Raw genomic sequence first — 18,044 nt, 5'->3', positions numbered from 1 at the left:
ATGAACAAATGCCTTGTGGTGAGGTAAACCTAGAAAAATGATACGGTGGTGATATGCATTTGTAATTATGGCCAGCCAACAATCCATCTGACACCTGTCTTTCATTAGCTGATAAATGTGTTTACTGACTGACCTTATTAAAAATTCATTGGCGAAGGGGCAACTTGATTTAAAACTTTTAATATTTTTTGAAAAGCTATCATAATAATTGCAATTAGTAAAGAGTAACTTCCCCATCCCTTGTTGTTCATCCATAATTTAATTAAACTAAAAGCGTGCTAGGACCGGCATTATATGGATGCTATAAGGCCTCAGGTAAGAATTATGAGATACAATGAAACTAAAGAGGAGGTGGTTCGTTAAGAATGCATCACTCTACTGCGCTGTAGTGTCAGTCAATCCATCATCACTCAATCCATATTACAGTACCTCTATCTGTACCTCTATTTTTAAGTTAGCTATGAATATACTGTACATTTACTCATTAACAATTGACACCACAGTGCAGGCATGATTAACATGGTTTATCAGGCAGCTAGTAGGTCACTCAGGTGAAATACATTATACATGAAAAGATTTACTTTACTGAGTCCACAACAAGCTTTCTTAACTATGTTTCCAAGGCAACAGAGCATCGCAAAGCTTTTTATCTTATTTTTCCAACCTTTCCAACACAATGCCAACGACAGTGTCAGCCACCTTCTGTGCCATGGTACAGCCACAGGCTTTTTAAAAAGTATGAAGCACCAAAGTCCTCTCTTTGTGTTGCATATCCGTATTTGTAGTCCAAATTCTGATGCTGCAGTTTTCTTATTAGTGTTAATAAACTTGGTAATTTCACCAATTACAGTGCACTGAAGACCCACTGTGTTTTCCACTTGTTGATCTGACACAGCATTGCATAGTGTCAAATAATTCCGTGTCAACGGAATAATCTGGGATCTAAGCAACCACTGTGGCTTCCACATGCATAGCTCAGGGAGATTCTCCCAGTAGAGGAGCCTGGGTGATGTTAAAATCACTGGCAAAGTCAATGAACAGGATTCTTACAGTGCCTCTACAAATGGGAGTATGCACAGAGTAGCAGGTGGATGACAGCATCATCCTCCCCATTGTGGGCTTGATGTATGAACTGGAGGGGATCTAAACAGTCTCTCAGAAGGGATCTGGCCTGCTGTCATTTAGAACCCTGGTGTGCCTATTCTTGGCCACTGGGAGCAGCCAAGATGTTTTTCACATCATCATCAGCACCCTCTGCAATCTCACTGACAGGTTGAAGATGTGCTGGAAGGCCTCCCCAAGGTGGCTGGCACACACCTTGAAAACACTTGGGCTGATGCTTTATGGGCCTTCAGCTTTGCCTCAATTCCCTCATCCTCTGATCAGCTGTTAAAGGCTGCCCAGAGGAGAGGTGAGGGTTGAAGTCCCTGTGGCGATGGGGGGCACTCTTCTTGAATCAGGGACAAAAGGAAGAGACAGGTAGATCTTAATGGGACTATGCTGACTATACAAATGCACAGGCCAAACTCACAAATATGTGATAAAAACATAGCCTTTTAACATACAATCGCTTAATATTTAGTGCAGTTAACTAGTGATAAAATAATTTAGTATAACTGTAACATAATTTTATAGTTTTCATTAGACATTAACATACAAGAAAATAGGGAGTTGAGACTTCTGCAAAAATTTATTTAGTTTTATTTTGTCCCAACTAATATGTAAACATAAGACTATGGCATAGTTAGAACCCCTGTGAAAGCAATAGACCACTTATGCCCCACTCACGCATGTATGCAAAGCACACACAGCGGTGATGAAAACAAATAAGTCCTCCATATGATGCAAAGTTGTCTCACACAAGCAAGCAAATAAACACGCTGCTCTTATTTCCAGTGCCATCGAGCACCCTTGATGCATACTCCATGGAAGAGGAAGCGCATACTGCGGCTCTTTGATAACACTTCAGAACAAACCTTTGGCAACTCTCACACACAAATGTGGGTGTGGTCCTTTTCTGTCAGAGACAGTTGACAACTGTTCAATTTCAGGCCACTTAAATGAATATTTTACAGATTCTGTTTCCATTTACATGGTTTTATCCGCTACAAAGAACAGTTTTAGGGGTGTTTTATGTGGCAGCCGGAAACTTTGTATATTTTGCATTGTGTTTTCTGATATTTGCTAGAGCAGATGGGGAAATTCCTGGCATTTCAGGCATTGCTGACACCGTGGCACATCCGCAGCAAGGCTCTTAAGCTGCAACTGCAGTACGTGGTGACAGATGTGTGCAATGACCTATCAAGAAAACTCCCACAGCTACATTTTCTTTTCAGACTGCAATGTGAAATGTAAGAGTGAGCAAGAGTGCTTTGGGCATGTGCAAGCCTCAGCACTAAGTTGACTTGATGGACAGAAACAACAGAACCATAAGCTGAAATATATAATGGATGACATCCTTACAGCGCATGCTTCAAGAAGCAACAATCAAAATAAAACCTCTACATCAGACAGATTCATTTTCTCAGAGGAGAGATGTTCCTGAAAGATGTCACTACTCTGTGGGATACATTCTCCATCAATTCGAATCGAAAATCCGAAAATATCAATACCGAAAAACAGCACGTTTGTTTTATGTTGCTTAGTAACACCACACTTAATTTCCATCATGATGTGGAGGTCATATTTCTACCCACCTCTCCCTAGGCATCTGGTGGTTTGGGTTGTGGTGACAACGGATGCTGAGGCCAAAGAGCTTGCGGGCGGTGCGCTGGATCTTGAGCCGCTGGATCTCCAGGGAACTCTGAAGGAGCCTGTAGCGGGCCTGAAGGTCCCAGTCGCTGCCCCACAGTAGATGCACACTGCTGATAGGAAGGAAGTGAGTGGAGGGCAGCCTCTTCAGGAAGGACTTGAACTCATCTGGATGACAGGGAAGTAAGGAGAGGAGAGAGAATGTGGTGGTGTCACAGAAAAATGGTGTGGAATTATTTTACTGACTTGTATGCTTAGAAGGAGCTGAATCAGGGAGAAGGGGTGATAAAGTAAAATGTATAGTTGCCTTTTCCATTTGAGGATGTAATAATTAAAGGAGAGCAGTTTACATTTACTCTCAAACTTTTAAGCAAGTAATTTACACAGGTGAGCAGCCGGTAACTTTTACTATCTTATCTGTGAAACATGCCATGTTGATGGTGTGTGGGTTTACGTTCCAAAACAATCGACTCATTTATTTGTTCAACCCTAATCTAGCTGGAACTTCCTAGGTAGAATTAAAAACAAGCAAGCATCAGGCTGTTTGCAGGACTCATACAAGTGAGTGACAAAACTCTTGTTGTACTTCTTTGGTAATGTAGGGTTTTATTCTGTCTGTAAGTTGTTGACAGTTTACTGTAATAAAGAGCAATGCAACAGTATTAATCTATTTTAAATATGGTACAGCAATGCTGTAGCTTAGGCATTTAACAGAGCACGAAACAAAACTTCCTTTCAGTATATCAGAATGAACTTTTGAAATGAAATGAAATGAGTACTTTCTGTATTGTAGCGTTCATGTATGTTGTCACTCTATAATAATAATAATAATAATAATAATAATACCCTCAGTGCAGTAAACACCCTCTTATTCTGTGCTCCCAAACACTTACTGAAGAGCACTGCCCCAACAAATCTGTTCCCACCTTTGGTGATGATTGCCCTTATGTTCCTCTTGCTGCCTCTGATAATTCTTGCTTGTCTCTTCCTCAGACAACCCTTGAGCCCAGCTCTCTGATTCTTGTTTTTAAAACAAGCTCTAGTTTTTAACAACAATGGGCATGAAGATGTTACTAAAACTCCAGGAGCAAATACACAAGGACAAGGAATCTTTCATTTGGTGTGCTAATTAAGCAAATATTGAGTCAAATGACTCAAGAGTAGCTCATTATTATCTCTGATAAATTTAAGCAAATTATTATAGATAATAGAGTGAACAATTTAATGCCAGAAAATTCTCATTAGCTATGTCAGCAGTTAAGTTGCAAAGTAAAAGTAGCCTGACACAAAGATAGCCAACTCTATATTGGATTCACATTTAATTTTTACAGAGTCATTGTTTAGATGATACAAAGCTACACGCAATCAAATGCCCCTAATGTATAAAACCCCGGTGCAACTATATTTGTTGTGGCGGAAAAGATAACACAAATATTCTTGGAGAGAACAAAATGCTTCTCCACACAGAACCGATTCCCATTTTCAAGACATGCAAAGACCTGTACAGTAAGCCTGTACCCTCCCACAGACCTCTCCAAGGCAGTTTAACAGCATTAACCACAGAGTTGAAAGCTCTTTTTCAGCAACAGCAGAGAAATGTCAAAATTTCCTCCACTCTCCTCCCAGGCATGTCAGAGCTCCCTTCCCCCTTTCTTCAAAGAGGCCAGATTCTTTCTCCTCCCCTGTTTTGAACTTGCCATATTCCTCCACCCAGTTTTCAGAGATGTCAGATACCTCCCTTGCTCTTTTCCTAGAAAAGCTGGGTATCTCCAGCACCCAATATTCAAAATTGTCTGATTCCCTCATCAAAAAGAAATCCAGTATAAAGTTAATCCCTCACGTCAGTTCAACAGTTGCCAAGTCCTTTCACACAAGCCTCAAAGCCATCAAGGATTCCTTCCTTGATACAGCTTCCAAAGAGTCCACATAGTCCCTTGAATGACTCTTATCTCAAGTCACCCAGCATCTTATCTAGAGATTACAGCTCTCAGAGTGTAACCCTACTTGACTCTTGTGCCATTACATCTCAATTTGTTGGGTGCCAAAAATATAATCTCAAATATGTCATCATGTCTAATGTTTCCCAACACTTAGTTAACATTTAGATGTCTGTTGTAGTTGTACCAAGCAAAATGCAGCATTAAAAAAATGCACCTAACATCCAGAGAATATGAGAAAAGGTTAAGCAACCAAATCAACTCATCTAGCCAGTAGCCTTGTAGTAGCTAGTAGATGTAGGATCAAATGTATTCCAAATTTTCATTAAATCAATGTGACATCTGAACTACATCTTTTTTACAACTCTATACTTTTTTTCTCCAGAGGATCAGTCAAAATCAGTCAATAGCGCACAGTGGGGGAACATACTGTACATGCAGAACATCTAGCTGACATGCTAATTGTTTGGGACAGATGCACAATGCATAGGTACAGCAATGTTGATAGTAATAAATAAATTGTCTGTGGGAGCAGTGATATGACTAATCAAATCACCTATTTTCCTTCCCTTTAAAAATGAGAAGGTCAAAAAAGTTTCTCCCAAGAGAAAACAGGAGTCTTTGTCGAGGAACTGTGCATAATTGATATAAGCAGAAGAAAAAAACAGGAAATAGCTCATTTGCTATCTCATTTTACTTTGGCAAGAGAGGGATACTAAAAATGTGGAGGTGAGAAATAATAAACTCCTGATAAAAATTCACTTTGCAGACCCACACGACACAAGTGACATAAACTTAAAATTTCAGTTTGGTTCTTCTACAACACATTTCTTTGTAGTGATTACATTTGGCTAAAAGTATTTTTGGTTGTATTACGCTGGAAGAGATCTTCAAAGAAATTAATTTACTAGCTTGAAAATGGAACTACTCTCTGGCACAGAATGTTGAACAGCATGGCTGCCATTCAGTTAAAGCAATGACACGTGTCTAATCCGATATTTAAAAACTGTATTATATATATATATGCTGAAAAACTTTCTTTTATAGTACATACATATATTTATCTGTTGCAGGCAGATTTTATTGGGACACGTTTATATCATAATAATAATACATAAACATGGTACCTTGCCATGTAACAACTGGGTGCTAGCTGTACTTTTTTCCAATATTCTACCACTATCCCTTGTGTCTGCATTTGCAATGAAAAGAGATAACTTTGCATAGAAGAGAATATGACTTGCCTTGACATTCCAGCGCTTGCCATATGAAAGTTTTGATTTTTGATTTAATTCATTCTTTATAAACAACAAATCTCATCAAACCTCATACCCAAGTAACAAAATAGGTTACTTGTTAGTGCATTCCAGGGTTGGCACATACAGATCTTTTCTGATTTATTGCCCCTAAAACACTTGGTTAAGGTTAAGGAAAGGTTGTGATGGTTAAAGGAAATCGATGCTGACCATTGGTTGGAGACAGGAAGTGAACCCCAGTTTTTGGTGAATAAAAAAGTCTGCCCTCCAGTGACCTTCGCACCTTGACTTTTTGTATTTTCACACTACTTTCTGCAGTGAACATAAGAAAGCTTAATTTTCTATTAAATATGCAGATTTGGCAACAAGCAAGGACAGGCAAACCTGCCAAACTATGAAATGTGTTTTTAAATGATCTTCGGGCAAACAGAAAATGGAACGATTATTCCTGTGTGTGCCCATTCATAATCTGCATACATATCTAAATATGTCAGGAATTCAAGCCTTGCAAATAGTAAAAATACACAGCTTCATCTTAGTGCAATATTGACTACAGATTATATACTATTTTCGTAATTGTAGGAGGAAATAGGAAAGGAGGAAATGTTCAGCATACCAGAGTTCTCAAAGTCCTTGTAAGAGGCAGCCCAGGACTCAGACATCCCCAATAGGGTGTTCTCCATGATCTGGATGTCAGTGATGGGACAGTTGCATTGGGGATACTCCTCGGCGCACTGACAGATGCACTGGTTGTCATGGCACACGTACTCCCCCTCTCCATTGCACATAATGTAGCTCAGAGCTGACTGGACAAATTTCTCCTGCAGGTATTCTGGGAAAATGACCTGAAGACCTGAAACAGAGATGCATGGGAGATTTTAGTGAATCATGATCTGTTTTAAAATTCTCTAGTATCTAATATAAGATATGATAAATACAAGAAATAAAGAAATGTTTTAAGAAATAAAACATTGCAATCCTTGTTTAGTTTTCAGACAGTAAATAAATCTGAAATATGCAGCCTTCATGTTGTTTATATCCTGAAAGTACAGGACAACAATAAGCTCTTTGTTTGTTTGTTTTTTAACAAAAGCTCACAGGACTTAATAAGAAAACAATGAGCAGAAAAAGTCATGTATCACGTTTTTCCTCGTTTTGTCATTAAATGTATACTTATGTTTAGAGTAAGAATTTAAATCGAATATAGTAAACACATATGTGAGAAAAAAAGTTCCTAGAATGGGAAAAGCGGCATTAAAATGGCTGACTGCCTTCGCAAGATTGCTTTGTGTTATGGGCACTAAAGGATGTGCTTCGACACTCAACTATGTGAAATTTGAGCTGTCTGTTCTGCTGCTGATCACTCCTGACGTGACAGTATGTTTAACAGTGATTGGTGCCTGCTCTCTTTTGCTTTGCTGGTTTATTTAGCACATCTTGTGTTTCCCTTTGTGTGCTAAGTGTTACCATTTGCATTTGCTTGTGGTTTACATATCCAATTTTGCAGCACTCTGCTAATAATACTCTAATGACAATAGCTGAATTTGTAATGTAGAGGCCAATTTGAGGCTGAGGCTGAAAGTACCTCTTCACTCTCACCACTGACAAGGTATTTATAATTTTTAGACTCCAAGCCAGTCCATATCTCACCCTGGGGATCTCATACAATTGAAGCTTGGACAGCTAACAGTAAAGGCTTTCTCTTCAGTCCAGGCCCAGAAAAATAAATCCCTAGTTCTACAAGCCACTGGATTGGAAAAGAACTAAATAGATTTTTTCCTTCTTGTATGAAATAGCATCTTGGTGAGGCAATATTTTCTTAATAGGTTTTACTTGAGCACAAACAGCGCTTCAGCAGAAAATATGCAACCAGGAACCAGAACATAACATGTTATTGAATGATGAATGATTGCATTATTGTTTCCGCTCACGTATTATTTTCACCTTTGGGTGAAAACAGGAATCTGTTTATGCAAAATCATCATAATGTAGCTGAAATGAAAGGGAAAGTAAGCATATAATTTCATACTGTACACATGAATCATTTTTTCGGGGGGGTTGTCGTAGAGTCAAACGGTGTCTCTTATTATGCATGTGGCAATTAGCGCTCCTTATTTTCACCCACAACATACACTGAAAACTGTGCATGTGGCTCTGAAACACAGGACATCTTCGGCATCCATCTCCATGGTGACAGCCTTTGATGGAAAGTAACACATACAGTGTTTTGGTAATTCATGTAGCAATTAGTGATGCTAATAGTTGAGTTTATATTTGTACATGATCATGATATCAGTTCACGTAATCTCCTGCTCTTTATACTAAACAATCTTTCCTTGTAATGTAGACCTCTTCTTGTTTTGGATATCAGTAGGTTCCATTCTCCTCTTAACCTCATCAGAACCAACACCCATCAGTGATGAAGGGAACAGAAGGAGGGAGGGATGGATGGAGTAAAGGGGATGCATGGATCATGTCTGACCACAAAAGAGTTGGGTTGCACAGGGCTTTTTCTCCATCAGGCCTGTCTGCGGCCCCTGGATCCAATATTCATTTAGCTTGATGTATTCCTGGGCTTGAAACTTTAATGTGATTTGTGGGAGAATCCAGATGGCAAGTTCACGGATCAACGCTGCTCACTGACAGTGCTGGTGCCAGCGGCCGGGTGCACAATAAAGCCAAGTGCCTCAGCCCTCCCCTCTTTCCCTCTTCTGTCTAAGCATACCTCATACACGTTTTCTTTTTTTTTATATCAATGTGTTGGTACTGGAAGATTGCAGAAGGAACCTTTTGCGAAGCTGGCATTCAGCTCAGCACTATCAGTCTTGCGATCTCTTGTTTTCCACTCTCTTCTCCTCTCAATGTTTCTGTCCCTCTCGTTCCATGCCTCTCTCTCTCTCTACCTCTTACTCCGTCTCTGTACACATCTCTTCTGTCTTACTTCATTACACTCGCTCCTATACCCGCAACACTCATGCACATGCCCCTTGACTCGTCCCCCATCATCCTTTGGCTCTCATTCACACCATCAATCACTCTACTCATTCCTGTTTCTTCACCTCTTCTGCTCTCCTCTACATTGTCCTGCCGAGCACATACTCAAGTACTGGAAAGTTGATGTCTAGTCCTCCCACTCTAGTGTAGAAATGATGTCATGCAATAAAAGTAAATCCATCAACATTTGTTAGTGCAGTCGGGAATGAGTAAGAGTATTGGAGCCCTCGGGCCAAAAATGAAATGAGAAACTAATCAGAGTAAAAACATTTATCTTTGTGACTTTCCTGCTTTGCTGTGTTAGTGCAGTAACATGTGGAAACACTGAGAATGATTGGGCTATAATGCTACCATTTTTGTGGCTCTGAGGCAGGTATTTGTTAAGGGAAACACTAGATTTTGGAGGTGGGAGTTACACTTACCGCCATTAAAGAGCTGCCGATGAAATGAATAGGTGCATATTGGAATTCCCGTGCAGCCATTTGATAACCCCCAACTTCATGCTCTGTCAGTGCACATAATTCCCTGCAACCCCTATGCCTGGCTTGCTCTAAATAAAATAGCAGTTAATCTCATTGCATACATCAGAGGCTGATATATTTCCTTCACGTACGTTTGGGGATATAGGCCCACAAACATTCCATGAATGCTAAAAACGGAGACTCTGCAACTGTGACTTTACCTTTTCATTATGTCTCTTTCTAGAGCGCTCTATTTTTACATGGTGATAGATGGGGAGTGCAGGCCGCAACTGAGGCTTGTAACAGCCTTGGCAAGCATTTGCCTGCTTATTGCAATGCCACGCTCCGCCTCATAAGTTATAGTTTCATTAAAGATTAATTGACCATTGTGTGGCCGCAATTTCGCAAAATAATCATTACTTAATCCACTGGTGCAATAAAGTGCATTACTTCAATAGGGGCATTAAATTACCATTGGAGGTTATCGTTGCAGCCATGATACAAAACCAAAGACGCCTGAACTGGAAGATTGCCTGTTTCCCTTCAGTTCATGTCTACCTAGTTCCCCCTGCTGATCCCTGGATACTTAAAACAGAGGGGGTATATAGCTTTAAGATTTGCTGCGTTGGCTCATCACACAGAGCTCCTCTTCCACAACTAAGAGGTAAAGGTGCAGTTAAAGTAGCTATTTATCCACTTTCCATTCTTTACGTAAAGCGCTTTGGGTCTGACAGAGGATAACATGTTCCACTGGAGCTATTCTCAGCTCTCCGAATATGTTAGCATTTTTTGAAGTTCTCAATGAGGTGTACTTAACATTCAAATGGATAATGTGTTGCTGTGTCTGTGCTGAGTAGATTATCGTAGATTATCATAAGTGTTCTCAGCACACTCGAAGGCATCAGCCTGTGTTATCAAACAGGACTGTAGACTTGAAATTTGGTTGTACAATCTGATTTAAATATTTGTGTGGGGGAATAATTGTCCAAAGTGCAGCACAAAGAAGGTTTTTTGTGCTCCGCTTAGGTTTTTGGGATTTCTACAGTACATTCATACTTAGACATGCATATATTCGAAACAGCAAAACAACAGAGAAGTGGCAAATCCCATTTCCTAGAACATATTAACATACAAGTGCCTGCATATGCATACATGATACGCCCCACTCTATCTGTGTGAAACAGAACGACTTGCGGAACACAATGTGTTTCACACAATATGTTTCACACAATATCTTTATATAGTGTTAGCTTGGATGAAACCCACTTATTCATATTGTTAACACAAAAAGAGCAAGGAAGGATGCAGGTGCAGTAATCACTGTAAAAGCATGAATTACATATAAAAATGGTCTTGGCATTCAGGGCTTGCTGCTCCTGCCTCCTGAAAAAAGGGAATTGCTGAAATTGCGTGTTGAAGCAATTGCTAGATTGAGAAGGGCAGGCAGTCTGGAGAGGTAAATGAGCTCTCCATGGTGCTGAGGTATTGCCAGTTGTGCTGCACACTGGACACAGACACAACAGTTGAGTTTGTATAAAAGTAAGTTAGTGATTACTTTTCATCTCCTTTTCCTGTGTGCAAGATCACAGCATGGAGAATGAAACTTTGTATTCCTTTTTTGTTTTTTAGAAACAATACCCTCACAGTGTCGGTGCATGTTGAATGTAGTCATTTCTTTTTAATTAGCTAAATACTCTCACACACTGAAGATTACCGTAGCTGTGTTTCAAAACATGTGATGTGGTTGCTGTTGGCTGTTGCACTGTTCAAGCTGTTCTGACATGTGGTGCCATGTGTCCCTGCACAGCAGTCGCAGTAAGGCCTCAGCTGGTGAGATATTGTACTAGTGTCACACATTCATGTGCACCCACATACACACAGAAACGCATTGAGTCATGGACGAGCACACGTGCACACACTTTGAAGGCTATTGAGGAAATCACATGTTTTACAAGAACCCTGGAGAGGGGGAGGAGAGACGTATGACAAGCTATGACATTTCCATTTCAACTATAAAAGATACAACTGCCCTCAAAGTGTCACGATGTGCTGCATACATGTCTCAGATCAAAAGCCCAATTTTATCACAGAAATTACATCAAATATTGAAATAATACAGAAATAATTCTAATTTATTAGTATTTGGAGGCACTAATTTGTTTTATACTTTGCCAAAAATGATCGGAACTGTTGCATACATTAGTAATCCAAAACTGAGATCTAAATATTCAATCTTTAAAGAGATGTGTAGGAACATGTTATTCAAATTATCAACGCATATTGTTGTTGTTGTTGCATATGTATTACAGTTTGTGAGTAACTGTAAATCATTTATTTGGATTCATTTTTAATAATGACCTAATAACACACAAAAGTATTATTAATTGTAAGTTTTTAATTACAGTGTAACACATTTATACATATGTCATAACACCCTTATTGTGCATGCATGAGTTGTACCCAACCATTAAAGGTGCTGTAACTATATTTACCTTGGCATAGATGAATATGAAGAGTTCAGTATATGGAACTGACATAACGTGAGTCTTAATCACCATTGTTTCCTCCTTCATATGTAAAGCGACCCCGGAAAAATGGGCAAATGCCAACAAACGCTAGATGTGATGTAACATCTGGGATCATTAATATTTATACCCCCCAAATTTACATATACCAGCCCACATTATAGAGATGCAGTCAAGCTCATTGAGCTAGAGCTGCGGGATGTTCAGTATGTCTCACAGAAAGTGCATTGCTTATGTCCTCTCCCTGCTCTGCCTCAAATTTGTGATTTATGAAGTTTCCTGATGAACAGATAGTTACTATCGATATTATACTCTGAACTAGTGGTCCAAAGCTTCTAAACTAATGTAAACACAGGCAGAATAAGCAATAGGTTGGCTATTTTGGCTATGTTACCATTAGTTAGCTAGTAGCAGTTAAGCTAAAGTAACTGGTAACACACAAACTCTGTAAATCATCAAAAGGTGAGGCAGAACAGCCTGAGGACATCAGAGGGAAAATTATAGAGCCTTATAGAGACAGAAGTTATAACGGAGTGTTCAGACAAGCAATTGAGAAAAATATTTTGTTTTTTGAACATTAAAGAATGTAAACATATAAATACAAGTAGAAACCCTACACTGTAAATTATTTCCAGGATTTCACAGGATGGTACTGTATATTTCACAATAAATTACAGTATTATCACTTCACAGGCTTTTTTACTGTGATATTTCACAATATTATACCGTGTTCAGAATTTTATTGTGAAATTAATGTAGGCGGGGCTGTTACAGGAAACTACTGTCAGACTTTTCGAGCTGCGTCATTCGCAGCTTTCGTCTCTCTCATCTCGATAGACACAGTTAAGTGACGGTAAGTGTTGAAATGTCACATTTTGTCAACTAAATGACTTTGAAATGACATTTTGATATAGCAGTGTATGTAATTCAAGTGTATTAACCAAATGGCTAGTTGTAAGTTCTGTTGCTTTGTATGTTTTTGTAGAAGAGTTAGCATAAGTTACGTTCGCGGTTAACGTTAACTTTACTCATTGGTAGGTTTGAGCACGCAAATTTTTTAAACAACAAATTAACAGACGTCGGTTTTAACTAGTGTTAATTCTAACGTTACTCTATGAAGGTAGTAACGTTAGCTAACTGTGACATAAGCTAACGCTTTTCCGTCTGAGTTTTCAAGCCTCGTATTTCTAAAGGTGTTATCCTTGACGTTATGTGTTAACGTTAGCTTTTCTTAGTGCTAACAGCCTGTCTTTCCCCGCTATATTTTCCCCCACAGCATTTGGTGCAGTGCTTTTTTACGCTGACAAGACGACTGGACAATGAAGTTAACGTTATACGGTAAGCTGTGACCTTAATACATTGACCGGTATTATCAACCGGAGAAAATATAGTGTAATGGATATAAGGGCAAATTATCAGTCACGTTAGCTCGTAATTTTCACCCCTGCGGTGTGTGCTGTGATACACATATACAGAGCAGCCGTGGCCTATCTTGTCAACTGTAAAATGAACAGCGCATGTCCATTGTCTGATGGAAGTTATTTTTCAAGTAAAATCTTAACGGTCTTGTCTGGAAAATTCCACTGCGGGCAGTTGTCCCGCTGTTAGAGTAAGCGGTACTCATGTTTTTTTTTTTTTTTAAATACATTAACTTAGCTTGACAGTCTGAAGTACTGGGAGGGATTAGTAGCTGTAAGATACACGTTTGTAAGTACTCTGGTTATTTCGTTTTTTTGTGAATGACGGTGTTTGTATTTGTGAGCTAACGTTACCTTACAGCAGTGGTGACAAGACTGACGTTACAGGGCGGTAACTTAAGTTGGCTTTCTAGCTAAGTTACACACACTTTCATTTTAAGGTTGACAACCTTCGTAATTTTCTCTGGTGCTGGGTGTGATAGAGAGCAGCCGTTGCCTATCTTGTCAACTGTAAGGAAAACACAGGGTTTTTCCTGGCTCAGAACGGGCCTTTGGGGGGCGATTTTGCTCGACAGTAAGCATGATCGGTGCTCCTCCAGTAAATACCTTATGACCGTAATCTATGCATTTTCTTGGTATTTCTGACGATTTGATAAACAAAATAAATCCACAACCTGGAGGACTAAATGTGTAAATTAGTGTATTAATAAATATTATAACATTAAATAGAAAGTATAATGTCAGTATAACACTTAACCCCTAGTTGCTCCATAGGCGTGCGATCTCTGACATGTATAGCAATCGTAAGTCGCTTTGGATAAAAGCGTCAGCTAAATGAATAAATGTAAATGTAGTTGAGATTCAGGTTTTTTTTTTTTTTTTTATACACAAAACCGTTTTCTGATATTTTCCTATAATATTAATTCCAGTTGGACAAAACACAGTTTCATTTTTGTGGGTAGTTTTCGGTCATTAAGTTATTGTGCAAGAAAAATGCTCTGCATTGTGGTTAGTCTGTCATTTTTTTTAATGCATAACCATACATACAGAACAACAAGTTCAACATTTCTAAAGTTTGCAGTAATGCCTCAACCTTTTTGTAATGTCCCGCCTACTCCAGGCTGTGATTGGTCGGTTCATGAAGCCTGTAGCCTGATTGACAGGTCGCCATGGTATCGACTTGTCAATCACAGATAATCCCGCACTGAAACATACACTGCTTTTTGGTCTATTTTAAAATAAATGGGACCATAATTTACTAAATGAACATCATTTTGTATTGAAGAAGATTTGAAACTAGCAACTTTAAACATGGCTGCATGAAAGGCTCCTAATCTCCCTGCGGAGTTTAGCAGGCAGGAGAGAATGGGAACAGGTGAGCGTGACTGCTGGAAGACAAAATATCGTATTTAAGTTTTTGTTCTGCTTGTTTGATAAATGGCTATTAAAACACATTCGGAGGGGATTCGAAATGCTTTTTTACCCCAATTCATATAATTTTGCCGCGGCTGATTTTCCTTTGGCACTTGCTAAAACCTCTTTGGGGGGCGCCAAAAATTTCTCTATGCAGGAAAAACCCTGAACACATGATTGGCTGATTGGATAATTGCATGAATAAGCAGGTGTTCCTTATAGTGATAACTGAAGTTCTTGGTGAGTGGACTGAGTACTTCATACATAACACATGATCACAATCTAAGCTTTACAAAATGTGTACTGAGGAAAAAAAGATAAATCAATGGGTACAAGATATGGTAACAGTTGAATCTTAATCTTTTCTCTATTCTATATTTGCAGGTGTGTGCCACAGCCACTGACATTGAAAGGATGGTAACGCTACCAAGCACACCTCGCTTGATTGTCCAAGGTAATGTTGATGTCGTCTTAAATTTTTTTTTATGCATTTCACACCACCAAGTCATGCTTTTGGTACTGATCTAGCGAGTGTCTCTTTGGCTGTGCACACTCATCTGGTAGAACTAAACTTTTGTCCTTCATCCCTAACTTCCTCAAAAACATTATCCCTCCAGCTCTTAATCTCCTCCTGGCTAAATCAAATTGTAAACAGTGTTTTTTCTTTGTTTGTTTGTTTTAGTTTTTTACATCTTCACATCTATCTGTGGAATTGTGAGCTCTCTGGTCTGGGCTGATCTCAGCTCCACTAGATACTTCCTTTTCCAGCAAGTCCAGAACATGTTGAGCTACCTGAAATTAAAATGTCAATATTTAAAATCTGGTAAGGATGCCTACTGGACGTCTCCCTAGGGAGGTGTTCCAGGCACGTCCAGTTAGGAGGAGGCCTCGGGGCAGATCCAGGACTAGGTGGAGAGATTATATCTCCACACTGGCCTGGGAATGCCTCGGGATCCTCCACTCAGAGCCATAGACTGTATATAAGAAATGGACGTAGTCATCGTGACGTCACCCATTGGTTTGTGGACTGCCGTTTTGAAGCCTCGAGTTTGGCCGATAGGGCGCCACCATGTCAAGTTTTTGCAACCAGGACATGCCCGGAAGTGATTATACGGCAGAGCTAACGGCCGTGTGCGGAGCTAGCTAGCTTGCTTAGCTAGCTTGCTTAGCTAGGTGCAACTGTAACTCACGTTAACTGTCATAGAAAGTGAACAGCCAACTCCTAATAAGCTTTTTCACGGTGCTGGTTAAATTTACACAGTGCCGAGGGTACGAGTCACTGTAGCCTGATTGACAGGTCGCCATAGTAACGACTTGTCAATCACAGATAATCCCACCCTGAAACATACTCTGCTTTTTGGTCTATTTTAAAATAAATGGGACCACAATTTACTAAATGAACATCATTTTGTATTGAAGAAAACTTGAACCTAGCGACTGAGACCATAAACTCATCAGGAAAGTGTTTACTGGGGTAATCATTCAGCTGAGAAGTAGGGTCATTTTCCCATAATTTCTAATGGAGCCGAACTTCTTTTTGCAACCAGAAGAGTCGCCCCCTGCTGGATATTCAATAGGAAGTAGGTTTCAGGGACTTCCGCATTCGCTTCATATTGTAGACTGGAAGCTTCCTGCTTGGTCGGAGCTGGTTAATGTGGCTCGGGAAAGAGAAGTTTGGGGTCCCCTGCTGGAGCTGCTGCCCCTGCGACCCGACCCCAGATAAGCGGATGAAGATGGATGGATGTTTTTCTGATCATGGCTGATTCAGATTTTCTTTCTTTCTAAGAACATTAACTAAGAGCATATACAAATATTTTCATAACTTCCCTTTAAAGAAAATTTATTTTATTCTTACCCCAAATTCACACAGGGAAAGCCTGCACCATATTGAGGTGATCTAGTCAATGCTTGTGTTCACACCAGACGTGCCACAGCGTGTCCCAGAAGCAATTTAAATTTGAAGTATGCTGAAGGTGCTTCATGCACTCTGGAATTTATCCAAAGGTAAATGTCTACTTTACTATTTTGCTTGAGGGCTTGTTTAAAGTAGTAATGTTTGGGTGTTGTTTGTGAGCAGCCCAGGACCACAGCAGGCAACTGGTAACGTGCCCCCCTGTTACCTCTCAAACGAGAACGGTATTATAGACTTGTGTACTGTATGTGACATGCACCTATGACAGAATGACAGAATTGTTTGCACTTTGCATTTGCCCGATTGGGGGGTAGCACCCTCACCCTATATAGCCCCCAGTGCATGCATTACACGCCCCTCTCTGTCAATGGCACAGGCTAGTACCACTCAGGCTACTCTGCCTAGGTAAATCACACACCTGCACTTTGTTGATTGAAGTGTTTGTAATGAAAATGGTTTTCAGTTACTGTTATTTTAAATGGTTGGTTTTTATCTGAACCACAGTAATGTCACTTTGTCCAGACAGAGATAACTTAAGTTTAGCTCTGTCATACAACAGCAGTGACCCACTGAAAGCTGGGGGGACTGTTTGGGAAATGACACCTTTATCATCCTACCTGAATGAAAGTAACGGCTTTCCTTCTGTGTTTGTGTTTATAGGTGTTTTGGGGCATCAATCCAGAGATGGGCACAAAATCGAAGAGGCAGCGAGGACAAATCAACCAGCAAGTGTGTACACTAATCAGGAAGCTCATTGACTTTAAGTGGATGTCAAAGTAGACAGTGAAAGGCAAAACATGAATACAGCATGAGGTTTACGGTTTTATAAGTGTTTTTAATATTTCAATGTTCTGTTTTTTAATTGATTCATGTTAAACTGGAGGTGAAAAATGTCTTTAAAATTCAATTGTATGTATATTGCGCAATTTTTTTATAAAGTAGGGCTTTATTTAAGTGGTACCAAAGCACAAACCGTTTGCAGCTTTAATTATCAGTTAATCTGCTCGATTAATCAATTAACTGATTAGTCTATAAAATGTCAAACATTTTGAGAAATGCTCTTTACAATTTCCCAGTGCCCAAAGTAACATCAATGCAGTAGTTGCACTGTCCTGTAAAGTTTATATAAAACTGCAAAATAAATGTGTAAAATAGATCATGGTTTTGTGTTTATTTGAATTTAATCTATTTTTCAAATATTTAGGTTATTGATGGGTTTATTGAACAGATATAAATTGTGAAAAGGTCGAATCTACAGTATTGTACAGATTGTAAGTGTAAATTTATGGCACATTTCATTAGTATTACAGTGTTGTATTTCTGCAGCAGCAGCATACTGCTAAATCACAGTACTCTACTAGTCATTGACTGTGAAGT

The 18,044-nt window shown here is 39.4% G+C and overlaps 1 protein-coding gene and 1 long non-coding RNA gene across 3 annotated transcripts in view; one reads left to right on the top strand and one right to left on the bottom strand.

Annotated features, from left to right (window-relative positions):
- brinp1 (bone morphogenetic protein/retinoic acid inducible neural-specific 1) overlaps positions 1-18,044 on the bottom strand; it is a 145,528-nt gene that overhangs the window by 11,456 nt on the left and 116,028 nt on the right. The window contains exons 6-7 of the mRNA XM_046066796.1: positions 6,561-6,797; positions 2,697-2,919 (exon numbers count right to left, since the gene is read on the bottom strand). Coding sequence (XP_045922752.1) covers positions 2,697-2,919; positions 6,561-6,797 — 460 coding nt within the window. The remainder of the gene's footprint in view (positions 1-2,696; positions 2,920-6,560; positions 6,798-18,044) is intronic.
- LOC123981712 lies at positions 12,696-17,823 on the top strand. Of its 2 annotated transcripts, none has more exons than XR_006827812.1 (4): positions 12,696-12,777; positions 13,201-13,262; positions 15,140-15,209; positions 17,328-17,823. It is a non-coding gene; the product is annotated as an uncharacterized LOC123981712 (long non-coding RNA). The 2 variants fall into 2 exon arrangements; XR_006827813.1 differs by lacking the exon at positions 12,696-12,777 and adding an exon at positions 12,824-12,958.

Source organism: Micropterus dolomieu, linkage group LG13 (assembly GCF_021292245.1).
Source record: "Micropterus dolomieu isolate WLL.071019.BEF.003 ecotype Adirondacks linkage group LG13, ASM2129224v1, whole genome shotgun sequence".
Classification (NCBI taxonomy): Eukaryota; Metazoa; Chordata; class Actinopteri; order Centrarchiformes; family Centrarchidae; genus Micropterus; species Micropterus dolomieu.
Note: the sequence above shows the minus strand (reverse complement) of the source record. Positions and strands in the feature narration are given on the sequence as shown.